This window comes from Bos indicus, chromosome 2 (genome assembly GCF_029378745.1).
Source record: "Bos indicus isolate NIAB-ARS_2022 breed Sahiwal x Tharparkar chromosome 2, NIAB-ARS_B.indTharparkar_mat_pri_1.0, whole genome shotgun sequence".
NCBI classification, from domain to species: domain Eukaryota; kingdom Metazoa; phylum Chordata; class Mammalia; order Artiodactyla; family Bovidae; genus Bos; species Bos indicus.
Window position 1 is genome coordinate 95,991,568 of NC_091761.1, and position 12,914 is coordinate 96,004,481.

Genomic DNA, 12,914 nt, shown 5'->3' on the forward strand with positions numbered 1-12,914 from the left:
TCTTTAAGACCCTAGTCACCGCCCTCGAGCAGTATTCCATCACTCCTGATAGTATTGCTGTGTTTTCATCCACCTTAATTCACTACTTAAGGTCAGATCTTTTAACTTTATTCTTGATAGGCTGTTGATTAGGAGAAATGATCTGAATTAGTGCAGAAGGAGAGAAAAACTATTGCAAATCACTAAGATAGTTTGTACCGTGTAATAATATGCCAGTTACTAAGTAGAAATGCTGACATACCTGGAGTGGTCAAAGGTTAAAAAAAAGTGGGGGTGGGAACATTGCTTGGACACGACTGTAGCTTCAAGACAAGTTAGTAGAATCACTAAAAATTGCTCTTTCAGTGTTAATTCTAGAGACAATAACAGCCATTTTGATAAATGGGGGAAACTTAAAGATTTAAACCACTGAAAGTAGGTTCTCAAATACTACAGGGTATGGAAACTAGTTCCTAGGGGCAATAGGGTAGCTTTGAGATACTAGGAAGGGTTTATTCCCTAAAGTACTAAGACTATAAAAGAAAACCTCAACTCAAATTTATTTTCATTTTTAGTTTTTGGAATATACTGACAGTGCAATTTTAACTGGAATACTGTGAACTGAACTTTATAAGGAAAAGACAAAAAGGTTTCAAATCTATGTTTGAACTAAATGAAACTGTCATTTTTCTACATTAAACTCACGTGGTTCACCCTAAGACCACTTAGGGCCCAGTGCTTCTGAGACGTTTTTTCCATCCTGTATTAGATTCTGTCATGACCCTATTCTACCACGTCTACTCCTAAAGCACCCTGTATGCCCATTATTGAAACTCAACATTACTAAATCCTGGTTTTATAACAGCTGGTTTCATTTGTTAGTTTTCCCATTCTATAAAATATACCATTACTTGATTTTTTTTAAAGTGCTGAAGTCAGTATTTACTGGAAAATAATTCACTATATTTTAGGTTATACAATGTTTTTGGAAGTGTTTACCTACAGCATGTAGGTTACCTGAACTCTTTGATCACACAAGCCTTCTAACCACATGTAAAGTGACTAGGACTGTTTCCTCACCCAGAAGCTGTCATCTTTGAGTACAGAGCTACTTGGTAAAGCACTCGACAGCTGGCAGAGCCTCTCTCAGGCAAGTACTAGTTTCTATGCAGAATTTGTAGATTATACCTAGCATCTATCAAGGATTAGATCACCTAAAATCTTAACTGTCAGCTTAGCAACCTGGCCATCCTGACTGCCAGGAAAATATAAATCCAGGAGCGCTTCAGCAGTCTGGTCGCTTGTACACAGGTGCAGTCTGTATGGTTCCTGAGGCAGTTTACACTAGTCTATTTTAAATGGGTTTGGCAGATGAGAGAACATTTACTTAATGTGAAACAAATTTTAAGAATACCAGTTTGTGGTTTAGGATCTCTAGGATGCAGAAAGAACTAGGAAAGTGAAATAGAAATTAAGAGGAATCCAGAGTCAAATGAAAAGTGGTTAACATTCTTTAAAAAAGGCCCAGGTTAGGTGATTATTCTAAGTGTGAAGGGAGCTAGTAATTTGAATATTAGAAAAATCCAGTGACAGCCTCAGAACCTAAGGTCCTCAAGAATGTGTCCATGTCTACTCAGATTGTTCTTTCTCTTAAAACATCTATTCCTTCATCATAGCATTCTCATTTCCAACCTTGTAGCTCCCCAGACAGTGGCCCTGTATTTCCTCACTGTGGGAACTGACTCTTCCAAAGGCAGAGATTCAGTGTTTGGTCACCTCCCACTGGCCTCTCTCAAGAGGATCATCTCAGCTTCACCCTCTGACTTTCTGCTAGTGCCCAATGTGGCAGTGCTTGATGCTGGTTACTACTATGATCCATTTCCAAAGCCTTAGCAGCAGGTTCCAGGAAATACAGGATTTATGTGGCTCACAGGCCAACTCGTCCCTGTGATCCCCTTTAATCAACTACGTGGGCCCTCCTCAAGGTGCTGGTGCCCCACTTGCTGCACTCAGTCCCCTGACCTGCCCACAATTCTAGATGCATCTCCTCAGGCTAAGCAGCAACCCCACGTTCCAAACCCCACAACTTCTTTTAACTTGCGTTAGGAACAGATGCCTCACTCTTAAAGTAACCCCTCATCCAACGGAGGCAATTCCATCCCAACTCTTAAAATCAAACTTCTATATCCAACCCCATCCCCTCCCCTCACCAATTTATTCCGCTTCAAAATTGCATTCATCTTCCCAACATGAGGATAGGGCAATTTGACCTTGCTTGGTCCTTTACGTGTCCTAGTATTTCACAAGGTGTGGTCCCCAGACCATCTGCCTCATGGGCTGAAAGCCTGTAAGAAATGAGTAGAATCCTGGAACAGATAAAGAAACTGGAAAATCTGGTGAGATCCAAATGAAGTCTAGTTAATATGAGAATCTTGACTTCAGTTTAACAAAAGTGCTATGATAATATGTTAATATTAGGGCAAGATGTATATATTTTTGCAACTTCTCTGTAAACCTAAAATAATTCTACTAAAAAGCAAACAAAACAAAAAGACCCACTTCCTGGACCCTAGACTAAACAAATCTCAATTTCTGGAGCAAAGCCAGGAAATCTACATTTCTAATAGGAACCCCCAATGATTCTCACACAGACCCAAACTTGAAAACTAGTCTTTTTCTCTTCCATTCCATGCCTGAATGGCTGCTTCCTCCTTTTATTGATACTTACCTTAACCTGGTTTAATCATTCAGATCCTCTCAACTCTAAAATATAAATACTATCATTATCCCCCTTTCACAGATGAGAAAGTACTAAGATGAGAGTACTAAAAGGTTAAGTAATCTGTCTAGGATCAAGCAGCCCATGATGGATGGAGCTGGAATTTGAGTCCCTTGTCAGTCTAGCTCCCAAATCTATGCATAGAACAATTCTACTGCCTCTCATTCTGTTGAACATGACCAATTAAAGAGCTCTGAAACTAAACCACTAAAGCATTATGACCTATTTCTCTAGCCACCTAACAGGCCCCTTTTCTACTGCTGGGGAATAAGCAACGAGAAAGCACTGGGAAGATGTGTCAACTATGGAGACCTGTATGGGGAAGGCACAGTGGCTTTTCTACCAGGATCCAGCTCAACTGCTGTATTTTCTATTCTCTCAAATGCCCTAATGTGTACCAATCTAACAATGCTCATCATACTCACTTTGACACTACATTCTCTCAGGTTTGCTAAGCATCTGTCCATATTGTCAGGGAAGTGGCAACTTTAAATCAACTTACAATAGGTCCTCTGTATCCACAGGTTCTGATCAGTGGATTCAATCAACCACAGGTTGGAAATACTTGGGGAAAAAATATCAGAAAGTTCCGAAGAACAAAACTTTAATTTGCTGCATACCACCAACCATTTGCATTATACTTAAAATAGCTCCTTACTGAGGATTTGTATTAGGTATTAGAAGTAATCTAGATTTCGGAGAAGCCAATGGCACCCCACTCCAGTACTCTTGTCTGGAAAATCCCATGGACGGAGGAGCCTGGTAGGCTGCAGTCCATGGGGTCACGAAGAGTCGGACACGACTGAGCAACTTCACTTTCACTTTTCACTTTCATGCATTGGAGAAGGAAATGGCAACCCACTCGTGTTCTTGCCTGGAGAATCCCAGAGACGGGGGAGCCTGGTGGGCTGCCATCTTTGGGGTCACACAGAATCGGACACGACTGAAGCGACTTAGCAGCAGCAGCAGACATGATTTAAAGTATACGGGAGGAGGCAGGGGGAAGATGGAAGGGCTGTGTGTAGGTTATATGGAAATATTGTACCATTTTATATAAAGGACTTAAGCATCTGTGGATTTTGGTATTTGAGGGAGGGAAAGTTCCTGGAACCAATTCTCCACAAATACAGAGGGAGAATATATATCTGTTTATCTGAGCTCCCTGACTGGTGTTTAGACCTTAATGAAAGTGTTAGTTGCTCAGTCATGTCCAACTCTTTGTGACCCCATGGACTATAGCCCGAGAGGCTCCTCTGTCCATGGAATTCTCCAGGCAAGAATACTGGAGTAGGTTGCCATTTCCTTCTCCAGGGGATCTTCCAGACCCAGGGATTGAACCCAGGTCTCCAGCATTGCAGGCAGATACTTTACCCCCTGAGCCACCTGGGAAGCCTGAATACCAAGTTGTAAATCTAATGATAAAGTTTGGGGAGCTTACGACTGCCAAGCAGGCACACAGAACAGCACCACTTCCATCCAAATTGCTTCAGCAGAGTCTAGACAGAGCTGACAGAACACAATGTCAGGTAGTGTCTCTGTTCTTGTGTATTTCCTTTCATTTCTTCAAGTGAATCATAAAACAATCACAGGATTGGCAGGAGAAACCTAAGAAGTATATTCAAGTAAAACATGTTTTCATTAGTTCTGCTTCTGTGATTGGAATTTGTTTGATTTTATTATCAATAAAAAGGTTGCCACTCATATCTGAGAAATATGATAGTTAGAATCCACATAGCACCTTCAGCCAGCACATGCTCATTCATGTCCAACTCTGAGATGCCCTGGACTGTGTAGCCCACCAGGCTCCTCTGTCCTTGGAATTTTTCAGGCAAGAATACTGGAATGGTTTGCCATTTCCTACTCCAGGGAATCACTTAGAAAGCAGTGTGTCTCTTTGTAAAAGCATGAGGAGAAAAATACTTGTATAGCATCTTTTTATTTACTTTACCATTGCTTTAATGCACTTTAAAATTTATCTACATTAATTGGGAACAAAGAAACAAAAATAGACATTTCTTTGTTTTTCATAAATAACTACTCTCCATATTTGATAAAAATCTCAAACCATTATTTTAGCTTCCCACAAATATAATACATACAGATTTTTTTTCTGAAATAGTGTCAGCAAATTAAGTACCTTGAAACTAACAACCACATACAACTGCTGTTCTTCTGACTTCCAGGAACAAAACAAAAACAAAAAACTTCGTATCAAGATGCTCTGGGTTTCCTTTTGTTAGTGTTAAGAGATTCAGAATTATAATCATCTGCCAGTAATAATTTATAGATTTGAGTTGATTGTCTACAAATAAAATACCACTGGCGTTGCTTTATGAGTTCTGGATTTGACATGACATCGACGATACCTCATGGGACAGGCAGTACACATGTGTGGAAATCAGAAAAAGTAATGAATGCCCTGCGCTCAAACTGCTGACTCGGTATGTGCCTCATTTGGCTCAGTAATAAATTCACCTGCACCAAACCCGTATCAAAAGTCACTAAATCTCCCATATATATAATATATATTATTTATATACACCCACAACACATACACACTATACATACAGTTTGTAACAACATGAAGTAATATTGTCTTCAAATAATGTACCACAGACATTATCCTGGCTGAAATAAATCCTGTAATTGTCATCAAGCTGCTAGAAGCTTTTGAGAGTTCTGAGTCAGGTTACTTAGTTACTTTCATCCTGCCTACCCTTCACCCTGCTTTCATGTGTTGGTAGCTTTTTCTTTCAGAACCACCCTCCTCAACCCAGGCAGATTTCTTTCCCAGGATCACTTGATTGGACTTTGGAGGCAAGAAAGGGCACGCAGAGGGAGCAGGCAATTCTCAGCCACTGCACCTCACACCTGCCTCGATTTGTGATGTTCTCTGTCCTGTTGGCCCCATTCGGTGTTAGAAAGCAGTGATTCAAAGCTTTGTCCCTCCTACCCCCCTTGGTCTTTCTGTAGAGCACAAAAGTGAAAGAAGCCTCTTTAGCAGGGGTGGCAGTTCATTAAAATATACAACTACATTTCCTAGCTCTGGGGTTCCCATTCTGTACTTGAGACTGCAGGTCACGGATGCTGTTATTAAGGTTCGGTGTGGGATCCATGAGGTTTCCTCCTGGCAGCCGGTGTCAGGATTAGTGCAGCCCTAACCCAGGAGGAAAGGGCCTAATGAATACCAACTTGGAAACAGTGCTGTTGGCACATTATTTAAGCCTGTACATGCGCACGTGACACACAACACACACACGGGCCCGTCGTTGGAAATGACCGCAAGAAAATATGACCAAGGTTTGCAAGGATAAACCGATAAGGCACCAAGAGAACTTTCTTCCAGTCAATTTAGACAGCTTCAAAATGTGAGGTTAATAATACATATTAAAAAGACTTCCTAAGTCTCTTTGTCAACTGATTCACTGATAGGTCACATATTAGTTCCTTCTAAACCTTTACCCTCCTATCTATGATGAGAGACATTCCTTAAAATTGAACCGTGAAAGGGACAGCCCAAAAGCGGTATATGAATGAGACTAAACTGGGCCTTAAATCCTCATTAAAATCAGAGCTAGCTCTGAAGAAGTTGCTAAACTACCTCACAACCTTTCATTTTATAATTGTTTTCATGAGTATGGATTGTCTGCCTAATGAAAATAAAAATCAGGAGAAAATCGAGTACGGGATGGAAACAGGGTGAGCATAAATACATGGATTTCTCTGCCTGGGTAGGGGGAGGGGTGGTTGATGCAAGACTTCAGGAAGCAGGTGGGCTTAATCTTTGAGAGAAGGGAGAGCAGGGGTTAGAGAGAGAGACTTGAAAACAGGCAACGCCAAGAACTGGGATGAACCTAAAAAACCTCCAGTGCATTACCTCTATTCTTGCTCTTTGCCTTAGTATCCTTTCTCTTAACCGTCTTACATTCTTTTTTAAAGTAAATTGGTTGTTCTTTTTAGGTTTGGTATGTTGCCAAAATAAAATAATTGTTTTAAAAGTAAGAATTAAATCACTTCAACCACATCCTCTCACAACTTTTAGATAAATTCTGCATCATCTTTACATTCTTCCACACACAAAAAAAAGAGAAAGAGGAACAACCCAAATTAGACACAATGACTGAAGGCAGCAGAATAATCTATGTACTTTCTGGGAAGAGGTCAAGATGATCAGAAAAGGTCCTCATTTGAAAAACAGGAGAGGACCTGGCCCTCAGGCAGGGGATCTATTTCAAGGTTCTAAGAAGCTGCAGAATAAGTAGAGGAATTACATGTGCAAAAAGTTCTGTAGCTAGGTGTACCAGGTTTTGTCAAATATACTGAAATTTAATTTTGATTTAGATGAGTGTGTAAGAGCAGTGCATTTTTATAAACATGAAGAGCCTTTGAAAGTTCATGAAAACTGTTAACATCATGTTTCTTTCCACCAGCATAGCACTTAAATCCACTGTGGAAAATATATACGTCTTTACTTAATATCCATAAAGTAAAACCTGACCTGGGCTTAAATCTTACTTTTCCAACTTTGGTATAAATGAAGAGCAAATCTTTACTCCCAAATTTTAATTACATTTGCCATTTTAGCTTCTTAAATTTAGTCCCGAGTATTTTACTGTAAAATGCACTTTCACTCCCTTCCCCAGCTATAGCCTCACACTCTTCTTGAATGAATGAATGGTTAAACAGATTAGGAGAGCAAACAGCATTTTTAACAGTAAAGTGTGTGTGTGTGTAGTGTGTGTACGTGTGTATTCAACAATACGCAGGCTTTCATATATGAATGAGGGAATGGTTCAACAGATTAGAAAAGCAAACAGAATTCTCTAACAGTAAAGTGTGTGAGGGTGTGCTCACCAATATATAGGCTTTCTCAGAAGAGGAGGAAAAGAAACATATATTGAGGTGGGGTGGGGAAAACAGCTTTCCTTTTGCTACACCGATCCACGTTTCTAAAGCTTAAGCAAGTGTGTTATGGTCTCAGTTGTTGTCAGAGGCTGCAGAGAGCAGTGTCTCGCTGCTTTTGAAATATCTGGCTGTAATCTAGTCCAAAGTCCAGGGACACTCATTTTCCCTCATTGCTGCCAATGTTTGTTCACAGGTAGCCAGCCTCCCTCCTACCCCACCCCCCTTTCAAGCACCTCATTCAAGGATGGGTGTGGTTTCTAATCACAGCTCTCCAGGAGAGGAGGAATAAGAAAAGCCAAAGGACTGTTTAACATGATAAAGGAGGTGGGATGGGGGTGGAGCAGATAAGAGAAGTGCTGGAAATTTACTTAATTACAGGAGGTATATCCAGTTTAGTCCTTAAATGTAAAAAGGAGCCCCCTTCAGCTCTATCAGTAAGTACTCTCAGAAGAAGGAAGTGGGTTCATTTTTACCAAAATATAACACAAGTTGTTTTTTTTTAAAAGTAAGATCACTGGAGTCTATTAACAACCACCCACTCCTCCAGCACAAAGCTGCCATCTTAACAGTCTAGTATTGAAGTTCAACCAATCACCATCCCTTAGGTTAGCACTATTCCAAACATTTATTCTGGACACTTACAATGCTACCTCTAAGTCATTCAAGCAAAGCTGGCACTGTTAAGAATGAGAATGATTACAAGTACTACAGAAAAGAAACCCAAGCTTGCTAAACAAAGCTAGGACACACACAGAAACTCTGAACACTTCCTAACCTTGTCACTTTCCGGAGGCCCCAGACCCATTATGCTTCCTCTCCTCAGTGTGACTTAGGGTGTCCCCCCCTAAGTTAGGGAAAGGGTCAAGCAGCTCACCGTAAAGCATCTGGGACACTTTAAGCAGTGGAAGGAGAAGTAAGCTGGAGAAGCCCACGGGACAACTTCCCGGTCACAGCAACCTGAACTTTCACTGTTCACATTATTTTTAAAGACACAAGTATAGGAAATACATTTTCCCAATTGAGACCACACAGTTCAGAGAAACCTGAACCAAGCGGAACTTCATTATAATGCCAACCTTAGGATTGTAAAGCCCCCACAAAGCAAAGGTAAATTTTGCTGCCAAAATGCAACAAAGTTAAAAATTAAGAAAACGACATATAAATTAAAAACAGGGTTTCCCTCGAAAAGGCAGGAAGATAGAGCAGACATCAGCTGAGCCCCTCTGAGAAGTCCTGGGACAGGTGCCCCCCTGGAAACAGCCTCTTCCCTCCTCTCTCCAAGTTGCCCCAGGAGGGGGCGTCAGCACCATGAAGGTAAACGGAAGTGACCTTGGCAAAGCTACCAAACAAAAACAACCTAGCTCCCTCAACTCCCGCCCGGCTCCCGGTCCCTTGGCCTCCTCCTCCTCCTACACGTGCGACAGTGACACCTGCTTGTGGTAGGCGGCGGCGGGGCCGGGGGGCCCGGTCCTGCCCGTGAGCGCGGCGCTTGCCTCGGCGTAGTCCCCCGCGGCCGTGGCGCCGCCGCTCTTGTGGCCCCGCCGCGGACGGCAGCAGCAGCGGCTGGTGAAGCGTCGCCATGACTCCACAGTCTTGCCGGACCAAATCCATACGCCTGACGTGATGCCCACCACGAGGCACATGAAATACTTAAGCATGAGCACCCAGTACTCGGGCTTGGCGCGCGGCTGGCCGGAGTCCGGGCCCGGGCACGCGCACGTGAGCGCGGCCTCCCAGCTCTCGCGATAGTGCTGTTCGTACAGGTAGCAGGCCACCACGATGCTGGCGGGCACCGTGTAGAGCAGCGTGAAGATGCCGATGCGGATCATGAGCTTCTCCAGCTTGTCCGTCTTGGTGCCGCCCTGCTTGATGACGCTGCGGATGCGGAAGAGTGACACGAAGCCCGCCAGGAGGAAGAGCGTGCCCACCAGCAGGTACAGCACCAGCGGGCCCAGCACGAAGCCGCGCAGCGAGTTCAGGTTCTGGTTCCCCACGTAGCAGATGCCGGCCACCGGGTCCCCGTCCACGGAGCTCAGGGCCAGCGCGGTGATGGACTTGACGCTGGGGATGAGCCACGCGGCCAGGTGGAAGTACTGCGCGTAGCCCGCGATGGCCTCGTTGCCCCACTTCATGCCGGCCGCCAAGAACCAGGTGAGCGATAGGATGACCCACCAGATGGAGCTGGCCATGCCAAAGAAGTAGACCAGCAGGAAGACGACAGTGCATAGCGCAGGGCCCGTTGTCTCGTAGTGGATGTGGCTGTGCTCGCGGCTGCAGGCGACGCTAGCATGGCCCACGACCAGGCGCACCAGGAAGCCCAGCGACACGCAAAGGTAGCAGGCTGACAGGAAAATGATGGGGCGCTCCGGGTAGCGGAAGCGTTCCATGTCTATGAGGAAGGTGGCCACCGTGGTGGAGGTGGAGATGAAGCACAGCACAGACCACAGGCCGATCCAGAAGGTGGCGAACGTGCGCTCGTCGGGGCTGAAGGACGGCTGGTAGCAGGGCACCGCGCAGTTGGGTACCTGGCCCGTCCGCACCTTGTTGTAAAGCGGGTGTGACTCCTTCAGAATGGGCACGAAGGGCTCGCGGCACTTGCACACCGACGGGCCCCCGGCGGCGCAGTCGTTCCCCGAGGCCGGCGACCCCGGCAGGCCCGAGAGTGTGGGCTTGACCGGGAAGGGCCTGGGGGGAGCCGTGGTGGCCTCGCTGCGGTTGTAATCCATGCACAGGACCTCGGCGTCGCGGCCCAGCACCGGAAGGCGGTCGCAGCTCATGCGTTCCGGCCAGGCAAAGCCGTACTGGCGCATGAGCGGGGAGCAGCCGGCTTTGGCGCGCTCGCACACCGAGCGGCAGGGCGGCAGCGGCTTGTGGTAGTCCGGCAGGCAGATGGGCGTGTACATGGAGCACAGGAAAAAACGCAGGTCCGGAGAGCAGTGGATCTCCACCAGCGGCCAAAACTGGTGCACCTCCAGGCCCGCCTCGTCCTGCGTGTCGTGGTTGAACTGGTTGGGCATGTGCGTCAGGTTGTAGCCGATGCCGCGGCACATGGGCACTGTGATCTCCTGGCACGCCGGGGCCTTGGAGGCGGCGGCCGCCCTGCCCGCCAGCTGCGCCAGGAGCAGCAGCAGCAGCGAAGGCGGCGCGGACGGGTCAGGCCGAGCCATAGCCCCCTCCCTCCCCGCGTCTCCCGCAGCCCGCGCGGGGCCAGCTCTGGCAGGAGGAAACCGGGATCGGAGCTTCCCTCTCCGCGGACTTGTGTGGCGCCTGGGCTGGCAACCTGTTGGTTTCTTTTTCAAGAAATCCGTCCAAAGACCAACTGTTTCGGGAAGGCGCTGCCTCCGCAGGAGCGCTCAGCTCTTCGCTGGACAGGGCTGGAGAGGGACGATTAGGCTCCGATTCTGGGGAAAAAACTCTTTAAGAAAAAAAAAAAAGTGGGGGAGAAGAAAAATGGCAACCACTCCCAATTAGAGGGGCGTCAACGGTACAATCCCCTCAAGCGGTCTCCAAATCTCTAAGTTAACCTTTCTCCTTTCCCTCCCCTCCACCTCCTGGAACACAACTACAGACTCCCCGTCCCTCACCCTGCCTCCTTTTTCCCTGGGCCTTCCAGGCTGCACCCCGAAGGCACAGCGCTCAGCCCCCCAGGAAAAGGGCTGAGGGACAGGGAAAGGACGGGGAGAAGGGGAAGACGCGGGCTCTCACCTCCGAGAATCCCGAGAGAAGCAGAGTCCGTAGCCAGCCTGGGTCCCCCGTCTCTGGGACACTCCACGTTTCTCAGAGACGGACTGGCATCAGGAAAGTTTGGCAAGAGGCTGGGTATCCGAGGAAGCAGCACATGGCAGCAGGTGGGGGCGTCTCAGAGAGGGGGTCGCCCCCTGAACGAGGTCGCCGCAGACTGGTCACTCGCCCTCTCCTCCTCCGGGGCCCCCCGCATGATCCGGGCGGGAGTAGGGCGGGGACAGGCCGTGCGTTCCACCAGGGTCCGGGAGCCGGACGGAGGGGCGAGTGCGCCTGGCTGCACCTGGGCGAGAGGAAGGCGACTGGCGGATCCTGCCGCCTCACAGCACCGCGAGCAGCCAGCGCTGGCCCTGCCGGGACCGCACGGTGCGCGCCCGCCGCCGCGTCCCGCCCGCCCGCCGCTCGCCTCCTCCCCTGCAGGGGGCTCCGCGCTCCAAGCGGACTCCTGGGGGCGGTGGCGGCGCTCCCCGGACGAGCAGGGCTCGGCTCCTCCCCCGCACTCTAACACCCTTTCGCCCACCTCCGCCGGGTATTGAACTGCACGCGGCGGCGGTGGCCACAGCAGAGTCACGGTCGCGGGCGGACTGGCCTCTCCCGCCCCGCCCGGGTCACCTGCTTCTAATGCCCGCCGGGAGACTCCGCCCCAGCCCCGCCCCTTCGCGCCGGGGCTCGGTTGGTGGGCCGCCCCGCCACACTCTCCATGCGTCCCCGCCCACTGCCCCGCCGGCTCGGCCTCTCCCCAGGCGCCCTTGGGTCCAGCCCGGAGCGGGTAGCCGAGGAGCGCGGGCCAATCGCCGGCCGGGAAGCTGTGGAGGGCGGGGCGAATGCTAATCACGCCTTCTTGAGACCCTGAGCGGGAAACCCTGGCTAGAAGTCCCTCCCGAGTTCTCTGCTGATCCCCACTTACGCGGGGCTCACTTTCCCGTAATGTTCTAGCTTATGAACCCTTGCTTCCAGGGCACCTACCAGATCTCTTCTCTGCAGCTAAGTACCCTTAAAGTCCAGCGCTTGTTTAAAAGACTGCTCAAAGACTCACTCTTAACCGTGGCACCTGTCTCCGCTCTGCGCCGCCCTCACACCAGGTGAGCTCAGATTTAGAGGAACAAATGCTTACCGAGTCCCTACTGTGTCGGACAGCGCGTTAGTCATTCACATCTTAATACAGGACGTCTCAGATCTTTAAAATAATTCTATGAATCAGACACTCCTTACAGGTGAAGAACAGAGTTTAGAAACTTGACCAAGGCAACCGAACTAATGTTAATGACCCCCAAGAAAACCACAAAGAAATGTTGTTCAGCGCGGTATTCCGAGCGCCTGGCGCAGAGTAGGCACTCAAATGGGAAACCCGGGATTCGAATCCAGATAGTTGGGTCGCGACATCCACAATTTTTACCACCTCTTTCCCCTCCCCGCCCCCATATTCTACCGGTTATCTCCCAGGCTTTAACCTTTACTTTTGCATTTCGTAACAAAATCTTACTGTTGCAACAAGAAAGTAATTTTCTTT

General features: G+C 47.8%; 1 protein-coding gene across 1 annotated transcript; it reads right to left on the bottom strand.

The window, feature by feature from the left end:
• Positions 1–4,675: 4,675 nt before the first annotated feature.
• Positions 4,676–10,830, bottom strand: FZD5 (frizzled class receptor 5). Its single transcript, XM_070771010.1, has one exon. The coding sequence runs from the start codon at positions 10,828–10,830 to the stop codon at positions 9,073–9,075; it is 1,758 nt and encodes a 585-aa protein (XP_070627111.1). The 3' UTR covers positions 4,676–9,072.
• Positions 10,831–12,914: the final 2,084 nt, after the last annotated feature.

What these genes read in the sequence shown, in the direction of transcription:
- FZD5 (XM_070771010.1), bottom strand. Translation starts at nt 10,830, where the DNA reads ATGGCTCGGCCTGACCCGTCCGCGCCGCCTTCGCTGCTGCTGCTGCTC.